The 21,711-nt window shown below is 39.9% G+C and overlaps 3 protein-coding genes across 5 annotated transcripts; all 3 read left to right on the top strand.

Moving 5' to 3' along the window:
- The first annotated feature begins 4 nt into the window (after positions 1–4).
- On the top strand, positions 5–8,168 carry LOC146386680 (BOS complex subunit ncln). Its single transcript, XM_084927888.1, has 16 exons — positions 5–179; positions 1,508–1,670; positions 2,277–2,467; positions 2,636–2,780; positions 2,910–3,007; positions 3,142–3,219; positions 3,328–3,431; positions 3,873–3,961; positions 4,074–4,213; positions 4,310–4,488; positions 5,678–5,765; positions 5,895–5,933; positions 6,254–6,426; positions 6,526–6,579; positions 6,675–6,753; positions 6,939–8,168. Exons 2-16 carry the CDS (start codon positions 1,535–1,537, stop codon positions 6,993–6,995), a joined length of 1,650 nt encoding a protein of 549 aa, XP_084784014.1. The 5' UTR covers positions 5–179; positions 1,508–1,534; the 3' UTR covers positions 6,996–8,168.
- A 110-nt stretch (positions 8,169–8,278) lies between these two features.
- Positions 8,279–10,105, top strand: LOC146386679 (uncharacterized). Of its 3 annotated transcripts, none has more exons than XM_084927891.1 (5): positions 8,279–8,405; positions 8,817–9,124; positions 9,202–9,249; positions 9,359–9,469; positions 9,577–10,105. In XM_084927891.1, the coding sequence occupies exons 1-5, from the start codon at positions 8,286–8,288 to the stop codon at positions 9,668–9,670; spliced, it is 681 nt and encodes a 226-aa protein (XP_084784017.1). In that variant the 5' UTR covers positions 8,279–8,285; the 3' UTR covers positions 9,671–10,105. The 3 variants fall into 3 exon arrangements, with proteins under 3 accessions (XP_084784017.1, XP_084784018.1, XP_084784016.1); XM_084927892.1 differs by having other exon boundaries at positions 9,199–9,249; positions 9,580–10,105; XM_084927890.1 differs by having other exon boundaries at positions 9,199–9,249.
- Positions 10,106–10,187: 82 nt separating this feature from the next.
- On the top strand, positions 10,188–16,381 carry myorg (myogenesis regulating glycosidase). Its single transcript, XM_084927887.1, has 3 exons — positions 10,188–10,398; positions 12,366–12,743; positions 12,927–16,381. Exons 2-3 carry the CDS (start codon positions 12,481–12,483, stop codon positions 14,716–14,718), a joined length of 2,055 nt encoding a protein of 684 aa, XP_084784013.1. The 5' UTR covers positions 10,188–10,398; positions 12,366–12,480; the 3' UTR covers positions 14,719–16,381.
- The last annotated feature ends 5,330 nt before the right edge of the window (positions 16,382–21,711 follow it).

The raw sequence follows: 21,711 nt of genomic DNA, 5'->3' as shown, positions 1-21,711 counted from the left end.
GGTTGGGCATTTGTGATTAGCTTTGAGTTGATCCCTCTGGAGCAGATGGTGAATGGTGGCTTACCTAGATGCTTTGAATCCCAGGAGTTAACGGTAGCATGCGTCCATGTGGAAGGAGTAACACCGAAGTTGAGGAAGGAAGAAAGAAAGCCTCATGAGAAAAGACTGCAGGAGGACAGGTAAGGAACATTTTCTGTTAGCGACTGACTATGTGTTTGGAAATGTCACTGTGAACAGAGAAGGGCTCCTTATCGAAGGAATTCCTGGTTAAGATTCACATACTGGTTAGTAGGTGATGATGAATACCTTATTTTCATCCATCTAGAAACTTGTATGGTATATGTAAAACCTGTGGTGATTACTGTCACCTTATCTGTTCTGCCTTACACTGTTGGCCCTATCAAAGACTTTATTTAAACACAAAATATTATAATAGATATAATGTGCAAATGTCTTGAGTCACCCCTCATTTCTTTATATCTAACATGTGGAAACATAAATGGAAATACGGTTTAAAAGGCAAAAACAGTTTATACAATTCTAACCAGCTTGAAAGTTAATATTTGGTATGAACACCTTTATTCTTCAATACAGCCTGAATTCTCTTAGGCAAGTTTTCTTGTCATTTCTTTGAGTCATCCTGAGGAATAGTTCTCCAGGCCTCTAGAAGTGCAATCAAAGCTCTTTTTGGATGCTGTTAATGTTGAGGTCAAAGCTCTGGGGAAACCAATCCATGATTAATAGTGAGCCATTTTGTGTTTTTCTATCCAGGTATGCTTTTACTGCATTGGGAGTATGTTTGGGATCATTCTCATAATGCTTTTCAAATGGTATTGCATAGTGGATCAAAATCTGATGGCACTTTTCGGCACTGATAATTCCATCAGTTTTGAGAAGAGCCCGAAAGCATGACAGAGCCTCCACCATGTAAGCTGTAGGCTTGTTGCACCTCTCACAGGTACAAATCTGTGCATATTAATGATGATTTGAACCAAAAATTTACAATTGCCACTGATTTTGCTCGCAGTATAATTTGGCACACCTCAGCCTTTTCTCCCCATCCCTGGATTCTAAATTGCTTCTTGACACCCATCCTTCCACTGTTGACGATTCAGTGAACAGTAGGCCAACTGATGCATCTCTTGAGTTCTGTGTCAGGTGGATTTAGTGGATCTTATCTCTTAAGAACATGACTTCCAAATATCGTTCATCTGCTCTAGATAGTTTTTAGGCCTTCCACTTTTCCTCCACTTGTTCAATTTGTATCTTAGTGTTAAGTGGCTTAGCTCTTAAAATAATCAGGTACAAGGACTGGTTTCAGTATAAGTAAAAAACAAGCTACATCTTCAGAAAGCATGAAGAATTATTGCTAAAGACCACTTTAAATAAAAATTCCAAGAACGTCTGGCTTCATGGAAGCAATAAATGAAGGGTGGCTCCAGACTTTTGTACAGCACTGAAGGAAGTCTGGTCTCTTATGAAGTCTAACATTAACCATCCTCCCTAGCCTGAGATCACAACTGGATGCCACATCATGTTGCAGAGCACAGCTGCCATTGCACTGCTGCTTTGCGTGCAGTCTCTGCATGGCTCCGCTCTCCCTGCCGTGTCGTCCTATGAGTTCACTGCCTATAGGATGCAACAGTACAACCTGGGACAGCATAAGTATGGTAAGTTCAGAGACACCTATATATTATAAAAAAAGAAAAATGACAAATCTGTAGCATAAAATTGCTTCTAAATTTAAAGTGTAAATGTGCCATATGATGCATATTCAGGCTCTGGTGCTGAAAGGATATTTTGAAATCAGTATGTTCCAGGAAGAGAGTTTGTCTGTGCTAAACTCAAATTATAGTTTAACCTGGGTGCTCATGAAACCACTACAAATCTGGTAACCAATTTTAAAGCATTTTATAGAAATATAGGAAAAACTGGATAATTATATAGAACCTATTCTGAGCATAAATTATGTTTCAAATTCTAAGGAAACCATTTTCAGTGTATTTTTTAAAAAAATGTGCAGATTAGCTGGAAAGCCGAGGCAAGGTCTTCCAACAGGATTTTTTTTTAACCTAAAAATTACAGCTGACTGAGGGAACTAATATTTCTTGACCACTGAGAGCTTGTGGTCACTGCCACTGGAAACAGATTGGTTTGCTAAAGGCTTTTTTCTGTGTAAAAAAACAGGAAGAGGAAGCTGCGTTTAAAGTAGAGTTTCTATGTTGCCCAAGTTGGTATTTATGTATCATTTGCCTTCTCTTGTCTCGTTCGCCGAGGCTGTCGTGGAGCCATTGTTGTTGCGGAGGCACGCTCAGCAGAAGAGCCGTCGCTAACCCGCCGCTGTGTGATAATGAAGGTGGAAGACTTCACTACAGAAAAATACTCCGAGGCCCAGCGACAAAATGCAGCTGCCATCCTGATCCTGCTGCCCCAAAATATCTCCAGTATCCCTCACAATGCAGTAGAGGTAATAAATTTTAATACTTAAAAGCATTCATTCTGTTATAGACACATCACTCAATTACTAAGGAAATCAGAAGAAAACAGGATTGTAAGGAAGATATTAAGAAACTCTTAATCAAGATTACAATTGTTTCTCGACCCTTTGGTTTAAGTAAAGCATTTTGTCTCTCAGTCATTTATGGTGAGTGAAAGCGAGACCTTGCAGAAGGAGACCCTCATGCCAGTGTATGTGGCACCTGAGGATGAACAGCTGCTCTGCATGTATGAGGAGGTGAAACAGGCTGCAGCCACCCGGACATCATCCATTTTTGTCAGAGGTAAGTGATACAACAACGAGATACATGCAAATACTTAATGGTGGTTGTTTGGACTAATGCCCGGGGAAAACTAAAAAGAAAGTTACAGTATTACTCATGGTTCTGGTGCATTTCTTCTTTTGTTGACAGTCCTCCGCAGTATGGTCACGGCTACAGCTTTTCAGATTTTAGTGATCAACAATGCCCCAATTAAGGCCACTACTGACAATGCTATAATCACACTGGAGGTGAGTTTGGGACCCAATAATTCCCCATAGAGGAATAAAATTGATTAGATCATCCAATATCAGTTAAATAATTTTCAATCTGCTTGCAAATGCACTTCGGTTCTGTGATATATGCCTGGGGATGTTTATTTCAGGGAGTTCTTCTAGGAGCAGTAGAGGATGCACCCACTATAGTCATCGCAGCCCACTATGACTCTTATGGGCTTGCCCCTGTGAGTCAAATCCTAAAACACCTCTAAAATTAGGTGTAAATTTTAGCAGATAGAGTATCAGACTGTGCTCGAACCGTAAATGGATATTTGTGTGTGTGCATTTTACAGTGGTTGTCTTATGGAGCAGACTCAAATGCCGGTGGTGTCACAATCCTAATTGAGTTGGCCCGTCTCTTCCAAAAACTCTACAGTAGTCCCAGAACCAGACCACAGTAAGTTCCAATTCATTGTAAGATTACAAAGCAAAGGCAAAGTTGATAAATGTCTCTACAAAGCAGATGAACACGCAGCAATTCCAATGAATTTTCCCGCTGTGCCTGTCTTTGAACAAGATAACATGCTGCTGGATAAAGATACTGTATTCTGTATGGAGGAAGTATACACTGAAAAGTAAAACAGGAAAGGAAAATTAGGGCCTCGTTACTCACTACTCAGGGACCACACCTATCTTCAAACTTAGCTTTCATTGTAACCTCAGCTGGACTGTGAAAGCTTTTGTAATTGCATGGCTCTAATAATGTTGCTTTGAGTGACTGATAGTGATCGGAAAATACCCTTGAGGAAAACTAACAGCCAGTGCAGGTCAGTTATAGTTAATAAGTTAAGCTGTTGAATAATTTTGTTTTTTTTGTGTGTGTATGTGTGTGTTTTAGATTTAATTTAATGTTCTCCTTGACCGGAGGAGGAAAATACAATTTCCTTGGAACAAGGAGGTGGATTGAAGAGAATTTAGACCACGCTGGTGAGTTTTCAGCTTTGCCACTCACTGAACATGAGTGGGCTGTGTGCTGTATGTGCTAATGTGAATTAAACACAAAATGTCAGGTTTTTAAAGCTAAATATTTTCCATTCAGAGTCCAGCCTTCTCCATGACAATGTGGCATTTGTCCTGTGCTTGGATACACTGGCCAACGGCGATGAGCTGTACATGCACGTCTCCCGCCCTCCTAAACCCAACACGCCAATGCAGTCTTTCATCCAACAACTGGAGGAGGTAACCAGGGGAGCTGTTTCTACATGTGCAAGAAAAGCAACCAGATCTCATCAGTCTTAGTAATGTGTGCAAATATCTTATTTAATTGCCCTCCAGGTGGTTTCCTCCAGATTTCCCTGGGTGAAGGTGGGGTTGGTTCATAAAAAGATCAATCTTGTGGAGTCTACTGTAGCCTGGGAGCATGAGCGCTACAGCCTACGCAGGATCCTGGGCTTCACTCTGTCTCATCTGGAAGATCCTAAATCTGAACTTCGTGGCTCTATGCTAGACACCCTGCAAGTTTTGTTTATGGATATTATTATTAGTAGTATTTGAGAGCATTGAGGCCCAGGTTGTTTGTCCCTGTACACCACAATAGTGTATTTTAAGTCAAAGAATTAATGTGTGAATAAAGTCAGCTTTTTAGCTTTTACAAAAGGTTTACACCGACAGACATTTATTTATATATTCAGTCCTTCAGTTTCAGAGGCTCAAAATTAATTAGACAATTTACTGACAAGCAGTCTCATAGCCAGCTGAGGACTGTTCCCTTGCTTTTCATGACTAATGAAGCAGATATAATATCTCAGTTTGACTCAAAGCGTTCAATTTGTTTTATAGTGTTTCACTGTAATTTTTAATATAAGACTCAGAGCGATATCAGTGGAGGTGAGGGAGGCCATCATTAGGCTGAAAAATTCAGAACTAACTATCATAGAGAGAGCACACAGTATATTCTTAAAAAGGGGTGGGTCTGTGGTTTGGTTAGACATGATCACAGAATTATTTCCATGGTTAAGACAACTTCATAATATCTAACCAAGTCAAGAACCCTTTTGAGGAGATAGATCATGGATCAATCTACAATCTAAAGAAGCCTTTGGGATGGAAGTACAGAGGGTGAAAACCATTGGTTATAATAAAGAAAAGGGAGGCCAGATTACTCTTTGTCAGAAAATATCTGAAACATCTGAGCCTACCCAGTTGTGGGGAAACAAGTCTTTTGACAGATGAATCAAAGTTGAACTTGTCCCAGAATTATGGGAAGAGAGAAGTGCAGAGATGGATAGAAACAGCTCGTGATCTGAAGCATCTGTTAAACATTGTGGAGTCAATGTTATAGCATAGGCACGTGTGGGAGACGTTGGGACTGGGTCACTATTGTTTATTGATGATGTGACTGCTTATATAAGCAGCAGGATGAATTTGGAAGTGTACAGGGCTATACTCTCTACTTAGATTCAGCCAAATGCTGCAAAACTCATTGTTCACAGTTCAAAATGCAGATTTTTATCACGTAAAACCCTCTAAATCAAAGTTGAAAGCCTGCACTTCAAACACGTCTTGATTGTTTGGTTTAAAATCCACCGCGGTGGTGTACATAAGCAAAATTACAAAACTGTGTTTCTGTCCAACACATTGTTGAGTTAAGTGTATTTTCACAGGGCATTAAAAGATATTTACTCATGTGACTATCACCGCTAGGTCAAAAGTGGATTTCCGGAAACTTAAGCGAAATGGCATCATCATAGCAGAAGCGCTGGCCCGCTACATGTACAATCTCTCTGACAAGGTGAATGAATGCATGAAAACACAGCATACTGTAAATATAATAAAGGCAGAAAGTATATTTTCATTACGTCAGCATTGCTTTAAAATAGCCATGTTAATGTGTCATTACTGTGTGTTTATTTTTCACAAGGGTTCACCAAAGGATGTGCAAGTTTTCAAGGGAAAGCTGGTAAGTTCCCAGTTATTTTAATTGGTATGTACAGAGAAGTGCTGACCTCTGGTGTTAGTTTAGAGACATGACACAGTGTTTGAGTCTTTCAGCAGCTTATTCCTCATAATCATCTGAAGGTTAGGGATGGATCACTGAGGTTATTTATTCAAACATGTTTTAATGTCATTTCTTAAAGATTTATATCTACATGTAACTGACAAAGTCTAAACAGAGTCTATTTTTTAAATCATAAGAACTGATGCATGCAGAGTAGAAGCTGAGTTTTGTGTGATTTCTTTTTTCCCTCTGCAAAACCCACATCCAAATCTGTAATTCAGGACATTCAGGACAGTCGTATCTCCAGTTTGATGTCCTTCCTGACATCAGTCCCTCGGGCTACTCAGCTGCTGGATAAGGAACCCGGTCATATCTTGCTGGTCAACTCACTGGAGCACGAATTCAAGCGCTATCTACAGCAAGTCCACAGACACACCTTCCGACAGGACAAGAGGTAAAAAATACAGCTATCTGAGTAGAAAGCACATCTTTTCAATCCAATCGGTCATACCACGACAACAATAATAATGATCAACAACATTTCTTCCTGCAGGGATCCTGATATTACCTTCTTTGATCAAATGAGCCAACCAATAGTCATGTACAGGTAGATATCGGTATTATTATATCTGTTTTTAAATTTTAGTGTATATGTTAAATTTAATAAGCCATTAAAACTCTAATGTGGATTTTTAAATTCAGAGTGAAGCCTGCTGCCTTTGATCTGTTCCTGGGAGGCTGCATTGCTGCTTACCTGGGTATTGTTTACTACGCAATCCAGGTGTGTTAATGCACTCTTTGACGTCCATATTATATTATCAAATCATACTGTATTCCATATTTCCATGTAACTGCACTGTTTACAAGGAACTATAGACAGTACAGCTACATCACTGTTTATTCGTAATTCTGCGTAGTCTAAAAGCACTACCAGGTTAAAATAACCTATTCTTTCTCTTTTAACAGAATTTCGGTTTTTTCTACACAAAACTAAAAGCAGCAGTTAAAACTAAGCACCACTGAATCCACTACGACTACGACCACCGACTCCATGACAAGTGCTTTGAAGTCAGCTCTGCACATGTTGGACATTTGCCGGGTGTGCAGCAGGAAGCCTCTTTGCATGATCACATGCATCTCATATAAAGTGGGAATTTACTTATGTAAATGTTTTGTTTGTTTGTTTGTTTGTTTTTTTTTTTTAAAAAAGATGTTTGTACCTTTCATTACACTTGAAGTCACTTAACTGTGAAAATTACTTACATTAACAGGCTCAGAGTGTGTCGTTTGAAACAAAATGAAACAAAATAAAGAAGTTGTTTCAAGCTGTATGAAAACTGTATCAAAGCTGGGAACGCACAGCCCTGGATCTGATTTGAGCTCCTGTGAAGGACACTCCTGCCAGATCATTACTATGATTCCCCATATCCTCTGCTCTGCATCTGTTCGCGTGGATTTGACTGGGCTTAACATGGCTGTCAAACGAGGCCCCAACCGCTTCACTAGATGAACAGCCAGTTCCTGTCACAGATAAGTCAGTGAGAGCGCTGGAGACACAAAGGCACCCTACAGCGCTTGGTAAATTATTAATGCTTATATGGCAAGCTGACAGTGAACAGAGTTGACACTGGGTGGTGGTGAAGATTTTTAGAAGCCCCATTTCACTGCTGTTTCACTCCTTTTCTGCTGATCTGATAGCGCTGAGTTTATTTTAACTACGAGGCAGCTGAACGGCCAGAAGTGTTGGAGATCAGTGTTGGCTTATTTGTAAAGGCCCCTGGGAGGGAAATAGGTCATGGGCTGTGACCCCAGGTATGTGTGTCTCTGCAGGGGGCTTGCAGCTAAGGAGGATTAGTGGCCAAGTGCTCAGGTAGCACAAAGAGTTTTTCTGCTTCAGCAAGGATGCCCTTAATCTGCTTTCCTTCCAACAGAGTACATTAATCAGAATAGCTCCAGGTTAAACAAAAAGTTTTATCAGTTTGGAGGCTGACAGGGTTTCATGCAGGATTTATAACTACTGATGCAAGAGAAATGTGATGTTGTTATATAAATATAGAATAAATAATATATAAATATGACAGTGAAATAGGTGGTATTCACACTCCAGGAACAATAAACCCCCATAAATATTAGACAATATTTAAAAAACAAACAAACACACAGACAAAGGTAATACAAAGAGGAGGTACACTGTTTTCGGGGAAGGGGTGGAGTTAGCAGGTGTCAGGGGGAGGTGAGTGATGCTGCATGCTCCATTCAGGCAGGCTGATCTGGATGTAAGCAGTGGAAAAGTAAGTAAGGCAGTCAGTGAAGATGGTTCCCCAACTATACATCACAGTGTACAATGAACAGTTCAGATCTCCAGGCACAGTGAAAAGAGCACAACTTCGACCGACCTCTGCCCACCGTAGGAACAACCCTCAGCCCCGGGTGGTAAGACACACAGCTTTCAATACTGCCTACGTGATCTGTGTGAATGAAAGGCCAGAGTGACTGTTTGAAATTTTGGAATTTCTTTATTCTTTTTTTCAAATTTGTCTCCAAAATTAGAAGTTATACTATATCACCCTGGGTGATTCAGAAAATATGAAAAATATCGCTCATTTCAGGCAGACAGGATTATCTGAGGCAATTATACCTACTGCTCTATGCATTGTATTTTGTTTGGCTATATTAAAAAAAGTGTCCTACTAATTGACTGGTTGGGCACATTTTTCTGTGAATCATAACAGCTGTATCCTATCTATTATGCAGGAATTTCTCCGTGCTTATTTATTCATGCAAGGATGAATAGAGTTAAGAAAATTTACATGTATATGTCCCATTTGTTCTTTGCCTCCCAAGGACTTTCTGTTTCCCAGGAGCCTTCAGTCAAACAATAGGTCAACCCATGCACTTCTTCATCCCTTGCCCCCTGTGGACTTCGGCCGCCCTCTTTTCCCCCCTGTCAGAAATTTTTCATTTCATGGTCCTGTTACAACTTGTTCTGACAGCTATCTAAATACAACTGACAAAACACAACACATGCCCCCTGTCAACCCATCAACAGTACAAGCCATGCCCTCTGCTGATAAACTGCAGAAACTACAACTGACCGCGCCTTCCCCGAGCACTGACATCCACCTCAGCACTGCTTTGAAGAGCCCACAAAGGTAAATATATTCTGTATATTCCATCAACAGACCAGAGATAAATACTCAGTGATTTAGAGTGATTCTCTTTGCAGCAGACTGGGTTATCAAAAGCATGTCCATCCACATTCAACACAGCAGCTCAGGTAGGCAAATAACCTTTGGCCTGTTCTTATGGTCTCAGGGCTGATGAACATTATTGATTGATAACCTAGTAATTCTATTAAAAAACAGTTTTTTTCTTCTTTTGAACAGGCAAAATACAGCTGCTCCGCTTCAAACAAGAGCCCAAACTCCTGCAGCTCCTTGCAGCTTTGTACAGACAAAATACCAGAGGTGCTGTTCTAACAGCAGCCGGGATAACAGGTGATTATTTAGTCGAATGTGATATATTGAAATATATCCCCCTTTTTGTTTTGGTGCATTTAATAATAGCTGCTGATAATCTTTTTTTCTCTCTTTTGGTTCCTCAGCAGTGGTTGCTACAGCTGTTTCCATGTGGTGAAGCCCTACCAAGCTGGACACTACATCATACACCCAGAGTTTGTGTCTGAAAGCCTTTATTAGGATTATTAGAGCTCTGGTTTCCAAGATGGTGACCCGAAGAGGTCCACGGAGAGCCTGAGGCTACTCTCCAGCAATTGTTAACTTTTCCTTAATTCTCTGTTAATTAACCCAGTGAGACAAGGTGTAAGAGTGAATCATGTAGAGTGTACAGGCACAGCTGTTATCTCATTGTGTAATGCAAGGAAACTTTTGCAGTTAAGTGCTCAATCGGTACCAAAGATCTTCTCATGGGATGATTTTGACTATCAAATGAGGCTCTGAGGCCCTAATGTGCTGTACGTGAGTTTTTGTAATTTTAATCTTCTGAGGAAAACGTGTATCAATCTTTAAAAGGGAATCCGTACAATGATACAGTATGATGCCGTCTTCAACTACCAGAGCAAATGCAGTGAAAGAGTGTCACTATCGATGCAAATAAAGGAAGCATTACCCTCACTTTGTTAAGGATCAACTCCTCACTTCTGTATACAGTGCACTTTTTTGGTGACTTTTAGGTTCATCGGGTTCTTTGTGAAGTATTGCGTAATTTGCATGCAACACTGTTACATGCGCAGCAGAATGAGAAAACACAGAGCGCTGCTTTTCTGCTGAACTACATTTCCCAGGCGTTTATGGACGTGTGCAGGGCGGAGACCCAGCAGCACGCTTTGATTCCTTTCACGGGCTGTTTGTGTGAACAGAAGCAAACAAGTTGTACTTTGAGTCGACGGGGGGACTGCTGCTGATCGGTAGGCAAAAAAACAAAAATAAACTATAAATGTAATTTAAAATCTAACAAACCGAAGAGAAAAGGGCAACAAGTGTGAGCGAAAATTATAGTGCACATGGATTACGTGTTATTTTTCTTCTTTCTCGCACCACCCACTAAGGCGCAAAACCAACGACTGCTCTCTATACATCGACAGACACAGACTCAGACATGCTTAGAAATGCGCTGTTGTTTTCTGCAGTGCACGATTTATGCAGTTAATAAGAGACAGATATATAAGCAAAAACTCCACAGCACACAACAGTCAATTTTGCACACACGCACGAGCTTAGATTTAGACTCTGATGGAGGGTTTCTTTCTCATATGGCTGCTCTGATTTTATCAGCACTTCACTGTTTGTTTTTCCTCCATGTGATGGTAGATAGTGAATCAGCTGAAATGGTGCATATGAGCCCTCTTGATAATACCTTAAACAAAAAAAAAATGCAGTGTAAAGCTTTTAGAAGAAGAACATGCTGTACTTGAAAACTTTGAGTTTGTTTGTGAGAAGCCGTTGAAACTGGAGCAGAAAGGATTGGCCACATAATTTTTTTTTAAATTTTAGCTCCATAAAACTAAGCAAAAATCATTTGGTCTACACACACGTGCATATTTGTAAGAAATGGAAAGATGTCACTGTGGCCTCTTGCACAGTTTTCCAGGATTGTGTGGATGAAACAATTAGGTACTTCTTGGTGGAAAAAAACTATTAATTGTTGAACAAAGTGTTGGTTTCAGCCTGAGATGATCAATATCAAATCACAAACTGTCATAGGTTAATTTCTTAAACCCACCCTTGTAGTTTTCCATTACAATAAAGAAGAAATAACTCCTACAAATGGTAAATCATCTTCTGACTTTCTTGGTAAATTTCCTAACTGGGTCCAGCAGCTTGATTGAATCTCAGAGCTACCAGCAGTTAGTTCTCTGTTAATTAATGATAGGCTTATGTTATCACTACTGCTGTTGGGGAAAATCTATACCAGGGCTGGTTGAACACAGAATCAGTCAATTAGATTGCTAATTAATAGCCAGCATTTGTTTATTATCGACCCCTGCTGCCAGGGCAGAGCATGAGCATCAAGTGTAGTTAGGACTAGTGAGCATGCAGCTGAGTTGGAGAGGACTGAACTCCGCTAGATCGGCTGTGCATTCTTATCAGATCTCCTCTGATTAGTTAAAGCCACAATAACTAACATCAGTCATTAGTTTACCCATAAGAGTTTCTGCCTTCCCTTCGCTGGGAGGTGCACTACAAATGGATCTCTGTCTGTTTTCTTTTTGTTAGACTTGTTTACTCTGCTGTCAAACTTGCACCGAATGATGTGTGGGTTACTTGGAGTTTTGGTTTGTTGGGCTTGATAGAACACAATGTTTAGTATTCTTTACTTTCCTTCCTGACATTGGCAGAGGTTTAAGGCCCAAATCCCCTTTTCTGCTTCTGCGCCTCCTTACATACAAATGAGTATTCTTTCAATTGAACTCATAGGTTAGAATTACTGCTGGGAACATCTACTTATTTTTTTATGGGTAATTGGCAGTAGATTTGTTTGGTTAAATCTCAAACACATCTTTAAAGTTTACATTCTGACAGCCTAATACCTTTAAGTGCTGTGAAATCACTTTGTTCAGCAATGCAGAGCATGTAAGACAACGCAGGAAATGTAGTGGAGGCTTTGAACTGACAGGGAAACAAGAAGGACTGAGAGCACCGATGGGGCTGGGGTTGTTTTCCTGGAGGTCCTTTGATAGTTTCATTGGTATATTCTGACTGTTTGCTACTGAAAGAAACATGAATGCACTAAAACGCCTGCACATTTTTCTTATAAAGAATCACAATAGTAATTGAAGTTTGATTTCCTCAAAATACTGTGTTAATATGAAATCTACAAATATTGCATCGTCACCAATTTTTTTTAAAGACTGGTATATCGTTGTCATGGCAGGAAGAAAAACAGATGTGACAACCTTCCAAGTGTCAAACAGAAGAGGTTTCCTGTAAAACATATTGATGATCTGTGGAAAAGCTACTTTGGGATTTGCACATTGAACAGCACAAACATGTACCAAGTGGTGCCAGGTGGAGCGGGGGGCACAATTACAGATGTTATCCCCAAACAGAAACTCAGCAAGGACACTCGACCCTTAGTTGGAGCTGGAGTAATTGGGCTACTGCTGGTGATTGCAGCTGTGACTGCGTGGTGTTACTACATAGCCTCTTTACGCAAAGCAGAACTGCTTAAGACTGAGCTGCTGGATCTGAATAAAGATGGCTACATCATCCGAAACCAGGGAGGGTCTATCGTTTTCAGAATGGATTTCAGGTTGGTATTTCAATTTATTTTATTTATTTTTTTGCTATTTAAGTTTCCATATGCAGAAAAAAATGAGACCTTTAGATGTACAAATCCTTTATTTTAAATATGTGCTGAACTTTTTGTCATTTAACAGAAATGTGAGATTTGTGTTAAGAGATAATGCATATAATTATTTTTGAATCTTGACAGGTCAGGAACCCTTGATTTAGATTCCTGCTCTAAAGAAGGTGAGATTCTGAGCTGCGTCCGCACCACAGACAGAAAACTGATTTTTTTCATTGAGACAGTACGGCCCAAGGATACTGTCCAATGCTACCGTGTGCGCTGGGAGGAAGTGGTTCCTGATATTCCCGTAGAGCATGCAATGACATACAAGTTTGCACACTGGTATGGAGGCGCAGTGTCAGCAGTTCAACACTGGCCTATTTCTATTTCTGGCCAACAGGCTCCAAAACCATTTGTTACTAGTGACATCTACTCGAATCGTGATGAGTTCGGTGGAATTTTAGAGAGTTACTGGATTTCATCTAATGCCACTGCCATCAAGATCAATAACTCTGTGCCCTTCCATTTGGGTTGGAATGACACAGAGAAGACCATGTACTTCCAAGCACGGTATAATGATAGTTCCTTTAAGCCAAACCCAGGGGAGATGCCATGTGCGGAACTTAGCTACAGAGTTTGTGTGGGATCGGATGTAACATCCATACATAAGTACATGGTCCGCAGATACTTCAACAAGCCAAACAAAGTGCCTGCCGAAGTTATGTTTCGCCATCCCAGTTGGTCAACATGGGCATTACATAAAACTGACATTGACCAAGAAAAACTTTTGACATATGCTGCGAACATTCGCAAGTATAACTTCAATTGTAGCCAAATGGAACTAGATGATGGCTATTCCCGCCACTATGGGGACTTTGAGTTTGACCCAGTTAAGTTCCCCAATGCCTCTGCTATGTTTCATAAGCTGAAGTCAGATGATTTTATGGTGTCTCTCTGGATTCACCCTTTTGTTAATCATGATTCAGAAAACTTCCATACCTGTGTAGAGAGGGGATTGTTTGTCCGAGAGCCTACAGGCCAACTGTCAGCCTTAGTGCGTTGGTGGAATGGCATTGGTGGCATCTTGGATTTCACAAACCCTGAAACCCGTGATTGGTTTGCTTCCCAGTTACGTTCACTGCGATCCAGGTATGGGGTGTCCTCTTTTAAATTTGAGGCAGGAGAGGCTAACTACTTACCATGGAAATTTAAGACTTTGGAATCCATTCGGGACCCGAGTATTTTCACAAGACGTTACACAGAAATGGCAAGCCTGTACAATGACAGAGCTGAGGCGCGCAGTGGTTACCAGTCCCAGAACATATCCTGCTTTTTCAGACCAATTGACAGAGACTCAGTTTGGGGCTATGAGTTGGGTCTCAAATCTGTTATTCCTGCAGTGCTCACCATCAGTATTCTGGGCTACCAGTTCATTTTACCAGATATGATTGGAGGGAATGCGCATGTGAACCGCACATATGGAAATCGTGGATTACCTGACCGAGAACTTTATATCCGCTGGTTGGAGCTATCAGCCTTCATGCCCTCTATGCAGTTTTCTATTCCACCGTGGGAGTACGGCGATGATGTAGTTGAAATTGCTCGGAAATACACCGCCCTCCATGAAAGTCTTGTGGCACCAAGGGTCCTGGAGCTGGCCAGCGAGGTGCTGAGCACTGGGGACCCAATCATACGACCAGTGTGGTGGATTGCCACAGGTGATGAGACAGCCTATAAAATTGACTCCCAGTTCCTGATTGGGGATGACCTCATGGTAGCCCCAGTTTTAGAGCCTGGAAAGCAAGAGAGAGACATCTACCTCCCAGCTGGCCATTGGAGAAGCTACAAGGGGGAGAGATTTGATATCAAGGAACCATTGCACCTCACAGACTATCCTGTAGACCTGGATGAAATTGCCTATTTTCTTTGGGTGTAGCAGCAGGTAAATAACAGTCTTGATTATTTTACGCTCCGATTTGCTTGTGGGACAAGCTTCACAAGTCCTCTTTTATCGATGGATGGGTGGATGGATGTTATATGGACAGATTTGTGGGGGAAAAATGTTTTTTTTTTTTTTTTTTTTTTTTTTTATCATCGGAATTAAAATTTTAACAGCACATTACCTTACAAATGTGAACATTGTCACTCAAAAACATTTAAAACCTCATCATAGCTGATTTTTTTTCTCCCCAAATTGATTTAAACTAATAATTACAACATTGTCTTTAGTATTTTATGATATAATGAATCATAGCTTAGTGTCATTTAAACTGAAATCGTATAACTTCTGGTGTCTGGCAGAATTAATCTTGATAAATGGTAAAATGTGATAGACACCGATCTTTTATGTTTTTATGCTTGCAATATTAGCCAACAATGGCCACCATAAGCTACTTGTCTTACCAGATCTAGCAAGACTAATGTGCCAAACCACTTATTATTTTACAGTAATGAAGGTATGTTTTAAAACTCATTAGTTAAGCATATTTTTATGTGTGTCTGTAAGATTTTTAAAACTATCTGTGTTGCTTTAAGCCACATACTTGAGACATTTGTTAAAAAGTGGATTTACTAACTGTGAAAGAAGTTAAGCTTAATTGCCAGTGAATGCTATAAAGTTGTTATAGATTTGAGCCTCGCAGCACTTTGAATTTCAGCTTAAGCCAAACAGACTGTGGTGGGAGGATGACTGAAGGGGTGTCGTTATTGGATACTTCTCAGGAAGTTATCTTTAATGCTTCATTCATTAGAATCAGTGCTTGAGGTTTAATCATTACAAAGTGCACAGCTCTCACTAATGCAACACCGATTCATGTAACTACTCTTAGACAAGAAGGAGACTCCTTTTATTAAGCTTTGAATGCTGTCCTTTCTGACTCAGGTAATGGTTTTCTCAGGCTGTCTGAAGTATCTCGCAGTTCTTTTAATGATCTTGGCTAAGCTTGTATGCAGCTAAAAAGGCAGTAATACTTTCATGTCTTATGCAGTGTTTGCCACGTCCAAAATAATAAGCAGTTCTGTAGCATTTTTTTTGGTATAATTTAAAAAAATTAAAATGATAGGTGTTGTAAATTTAGTATAATTTAATAATCACTAAAACTATTGCTCAACTGTTAATTAAAAAAAAAATGTATACAACTCATAAGGCGCAATTTTATATAAATGCATCTTGCAGTAATATAAATATTACACAACATCTGAACTTTTCTGGAAATGGGAATGTATTGATTGTGAGGTAATATTTGTGATGCGTAAATGGGTTGAAGTGTAACGTTAATGTTGCAGAACACGATGTCTTTGCTCCTCAGGCTTTTCTATAATTTTTTTCACTATGTAGCTACAAATGTCCATTTATTTATTTTTCCCTCCACCACAGTTATAGATCAAAGTACATTATGTAATATCATGTATGCTATTATCAAGAGGTGCAACAGATATTGATCTTCTCATCAAACTAGAATACGTTAAGTAACATATTCCTCTGACTGGCATATCAAAGGCTATCCAAGAACCCAACCTTGTTATTGGTTTTGTCTGTTTCATTGTCATTTGTTTTAAATTTTGACATAAATTCAAAATCCTTTTAAAATTGAATAAATGGATAAATCAACTTTAATGATGTCCCTTTTTGACTTCCTGTGGATTAATTTAAATATTCTCATGGTTTCTGTTTTTGACCTACAGGGAGTGCAGAATTATTAGGCAAATGAGTATTTTGTCCACATCATCCTCTTCATGCATGTTGTCTTACTCCAAGCTGTATAGGCTCGAAAGCCTACTACCAATTAAGCATATTAGGTGATGTGCATCGCTGTAATGAGAAGGGGTGTGGTCTAATGACATCAACACCCTATATCAGGTGTGCATAATTATTAGGCAACGTCCTTTCCTTTGGCAAAATGGGTCAAAAGAAGGACTTGACGGGCTCAGAAAAGTCAAAAATAGTGAGATATCTTGCAGAGGGATGCAGCAGTCTCAAAATTGCACAGCTTCTGAAGCGTGATCATCGAACAATCAAGCGTTTCATTCAAAATAGTCAACAGGGTCGCAAGAAGCGTGTGGAAAAACCAAGGTGCAAAATAACTGCCCATGAACTGACAAAAGTCAAGCGTGCAGCTGCCAAGATGCCACTTGCCACCAGTTTGGCCATATTTCAGAGCTGCAACATCACTGGAGTGCCCAAAAGCACAAGGTGTGCAATACTCAGAGACATGGCCAAGGTAAGAAAGGCTGAAAGACGACCACCACTGAACAAGACACACAAGCTGAAACGTCAAGACTGGGCCAAGAAATATCTCAAGACTGGTTTTTCTAAGGTTTTATGGACTGATGAAATGAGAGTGAGTCTTGATGGGCCAGATGGATGGGCCCGTGGCTGGATTGGTAAAGGGCAGAGAGCTCCAGTCCGACTCAGACGCCAGCAAGGTGGAGGTGGAGTACTGGTTTGGGCTGGTATCATCAAAGATGAGCTTGTGGGGCCTTTTCAGGCTGAGGATGGAGTCAAGCTCAACTCCCAGTCCTACTGCCAGTTTCTGGAAGACACCTTCTTCAAGCAGTGGTACAGGAAGAAGTCTGCATCCTTCAAGAAAAACATGATTTTCATGCAGGACAATGCTCCATCACACGCATCCAAGTACTCCACAGCGTGGCTGGCAAGAAAGGGTATAAAAGAAGAAAAACTAATGACATGGCCTCCTTGTTCACCTGATCTGAACCCCATTGAGAACCTGTGGTCCATCATCAAATGTGAGATTTACAAGGAGGGAAAACAGTACACCTCTCTGAACAGTGTCTGGGAGGCTGTGGTTGCTGCTGCACGCAATGTTGATGGTGAACAGATCAAAACACTGACAGAATCCATGGATGGCAGGCTTTTGAGTGTCCTTGCAAAGAAAGGTGGCTATATTGGTCGCTGATTTGTTTTTGTTTTGTTTTTGAATGTCAGAAATGTATATTTGTGAATGTGGAGATGTTATATTGGTTTCACTGGTAAAAATAAATAATTGAAATGGGTATATATTTGTTTTTTGTTAAGTTGCCTAATAATTATGCACAGTAATAGTCACCTGCACACACAGATATCCCCCTAAAATAGCTAAAACTAAAAACAAACTAAAAACTACTTCCAAAAACATTCAGCTTTGATATTAATGAGTTTTTTGGGTTCATTGAGAACATGGTTGTTGTTCAATAATAAAATTATTCCTCAAAAATACAACTTGCCTAATAATTCTGCACTCCCTGTATTATGGGTTCATGCTGAACTTTTGCCTTTTGAAATGTAGCTTCTATGTTGACATCCACTGAATTTTGTTTTTGCCTTTTGACATCGCAGCTGTTCTACTTATTTATAGCTGTTCTCACTTAGCATCTGGGCCAAGCCAATCTCTAAGGCTATTTCTGTCTAAGACCATCTTGCCACATAACAAGACTGAAAGCTGAATCTTTGACTGAAGGTTTCTTCTTCCCCAATGTGAAAGGGCAGCATATCCAATGCCACTTTGTATGAATGTACAGCACTGTGTAAAAGTCTTGAGCCATCCCTCATTTATTTATATTTTGCTTCCAAGGAGTCAGACTTGGTTTCAGTCCAGTCCTTGTGACTGTTTTTCACTGGAATATATTTTTGTTTGTTAAGCCACTTGATTCTTATAATTCTGACTTATAATCATTCAAGCACAAAAAAAGCACATAACTCAAGGGATGCACCAGTGTTCACTACACAGACAACTTGGCATGAACCGAAAAACAAAACCTTTTTCTAAATTGTATCTTTAGGCACTTTGTTGCTACAGCTTGTTGCAGAAAAACAGAATTTGTTGAATGTATGAAAAATGCCAAAGATAACACAGGCTGACAGGCATAAAATAAATTTTTGCAACAAGAAGGTGGTTGTAAAAAAAAAAAAAAGAAGCAACTGGCCTAAAAAATTATAGCAGATGAAGAGTGTCTAAAAATCCTGTTCTTTAGAAATAGGAAAAGAATCCAGACCTTACACACGGCATGAGAGATGCATCTGGCCTTTCAATTGATCCATCCATCCATTTTACTGAAGGCTCATCAGAAATGGTCTCAGTTTAAGGGGGGTTGTCAAGAACCCATCCTTAAGCAAGTGGAACACAGAGAAAAGGCCGAGGCATGGTAAATTACACAAAAACTGGGCTGAAAACCAGGGGCAGCAAGTCTGATGCACTGATGGATCACAATATGAAATTTTCAGTTCAAATTGTCAGTATGCATGGAGTAGGTCAGAAGATGTACAGCAGTTAGTGTCTGCAGAGCAACAACAGAACAACTGCTCTGTCATGGTTTTGGACTGCAGTTCATCCAGTGGTCTCAGGATCTTGGCAAAACTGATGCAGAAAAGCACTGCCAGATTTTGATCCACCATGCAACACCATCTGGAAGGTATCTAATTGGCAGCAGCTAAAAACTTGACAATGATCCCAAACACACTGACAGTACAGTAAAAGCATACCTGGATAGATAAATTGTCCTCCCTAGAGCCCAGACATCAACATTTTGACGAAGTGTGGAATAATTTTGACAGAAAACAGAACAAAAGGCAGCCGACATCCAAAGAAGAGCTTTGAATGTCCTTCGAGAAGTATGGAGAACTATTTCTGAAGACTGCTTACCAGAAAGTTTAGCTAAAAGAGTTCAAGCTGTGTTGAAGAAAGGTGGTGCAAACTTGCACATTAATGCTTTAAAGAATCCAGGCTTGTCATATTTTGTGCTTGAAGACCTTTTGCGTGAAAAAAAAAAATCAATATTAAATTGTTAGAAATACCTGACAGTTGTTTTTAATCCCCCAACAATGCCCGTCTGACTTTTTACACACAAAATAAATAAAATCTTAAGGATACAAGCATGGAAGAAAAATAATGTGAAATTTAGGTCAGTAAGCTGACCATGCAATCAGCAAGCCAGTAACAACCTATAACCTCTTTTAAGTCTGCAATACATGAAAACTAATGTGCTGATCAGTTCAATATTGAAAGAGACACCCTTGAGGGACTTTTCTAACTTTTTGAAACCTGCTCATCATGGGGCAATAATGACAAGGTGATGAAACCATTCTGCGGGTTATTTGGAGGCTGTGTTCAGATCAATAAATCATCAGGTGGTTCATGATGTGAGGCCAGAGAGCAAGTGATATAAAAGTGTATGACTAGACACCAAGAATAAGAAAGATAAACTTACTACACTGTGAGATAGAAGCCACAATATTTATTACAATTACGGCATAAAACACGACTGCTCTTTCTGAGTTCAAACAGTCTGGCATCTCCATTCCTCATAGCTAGAGTCGATCTTTCATATGTTTTGGGAATTTATTCCATTTCACAACAGCGGGATATGCTTCAGAACTACTTCGCTTTATTTGCCAATGTCTCATCTGTCTTCAAAATTGATCTGGACTTGCAGCCCGTGCAGGGAGGACATACATTCATCGATTAGCTGTCTGTGCGCTCCCCGGATCAATATTATTTGTCAGTGTTCTTTCTACAATCATATTGTTTGGCTGTGCCTATCTTTTCATAGACTGAACAATAATTTATGTAAGATCTTTAGGAGCTTTAGGACCATCTGAGAGATTTCTGGGAGAAAGGTTGGAAAAGGAGAAAAGGATTAGAAGTGGAGATGCTTGTATGCAGAAGAAATACCAGTTTAATGAATTATCTTAAGACTTAGTTCAGTGTATGGAAACATACCTTTTAAGGTTTCCAAAAGCTGTGTGTTTATATATTTTTAAAGATACTTAAATGTTGTTGTTCACTGTATTTTAATGTGTTAAAAACAAAAGGAAACAGATTTAAATAAAACAAGCTCTCTTAAGAGCTTTTAATCAAGTTTCTTCCGACAGTAAAAACGAACCTAGACGTGAAGACTGTTTAGGCCATGTGCTGCTGCGGTTGCCCAGAAGGGTGCAGTGTAGCTTCACTGATGATACCTTTTGCTGACATGTCAGTGGACCATGGTCCAGATGTTGCACCTATACACACGCACACACACACACACATAAGCAGACGTGCGCGCACACATACAACGAGAAGGACACAAAACTGGCAGAGCCCTCCCCCTCTTCCTTCTCCACCTGTGAGCCCACCTGTGTGTCCATCTGCAGAGGAGAGACGCCAGTTGTTCTGGTTAGGAGCCAGTGTGTCTCAAGTACCTTCCCATATCCTCTATAAGACTTCAGTGAGTGTGTCTGCTCTCTGTCCTACGCAGCAAAGCGCATACTATTCATTATAGATTGCGCTCTGTGTATTAAATCAAAAACATCTCTCTCACAGAAAAACCTAATACTTATAAAATGTTGGACATTCCTTGGGTTATTACATCCAGTTGTTGAGAAAATCTGGCAAAAAGGACATTACATGAAACACAATTAAGTTGGAAAATTGGCTTTTCCCCCCAGAAATGTTTGCATATATTGTTGAAATGTTATTATTCGACTTACTGTTAATTAAACACTACAAAAAAAAGTAATTAATGAATCGTATGTTTTATACATTTCTAAATAAGGTCACTCATTCACAAAAATAATTTTAGGTGAACGTACTTTGTCTGAATTATTGTCAGATCACCCATAGTAACCGAACTGTGGAGGTGACAGTGACAAATAAGCCTCACTTTTATTAAAAAAGCGTTCTGGCTCCTTGGAGCTAAATGTGGAATGAGCATTTATCGTAGATGACCACAGGGGAAATAAAACCTCATGGCCATCTCTTGTGTGAAGTGAGAATCTTTGTCCTTAACCCAAGATTTTCTCTCCGTAACTAGAATGACCTCGCATCTGGTGTTGCCACGGCTTGTCTGACAGGAATATGTCTGTCCTCGCTAGGTAACAAATGAACCCAACACCCCAGAGACTGGTCTCGCATCTGTTTATCTTTTTCACCTGTCTGTTCGATGCACTGCATCA

The sequence above is a fragment of the Perissodus microlepis genome, chromosome 5 (genome assembly GCF_051167445.1).
Source record: "Perissodus microlepis isolate ML-2025 ecotype Zambia chromosome 5, ASM5116744v1, whole genome shotgun sequence".
NCBI lineage: Eukaryota > Metazoa > Chordata > Actinopteri > Cichliformes > Cichlidae > Perissodus > Perissodus microlepis.
This window is presented reverse-complemented; position numbering and strand designations above follow the sequence as displayed.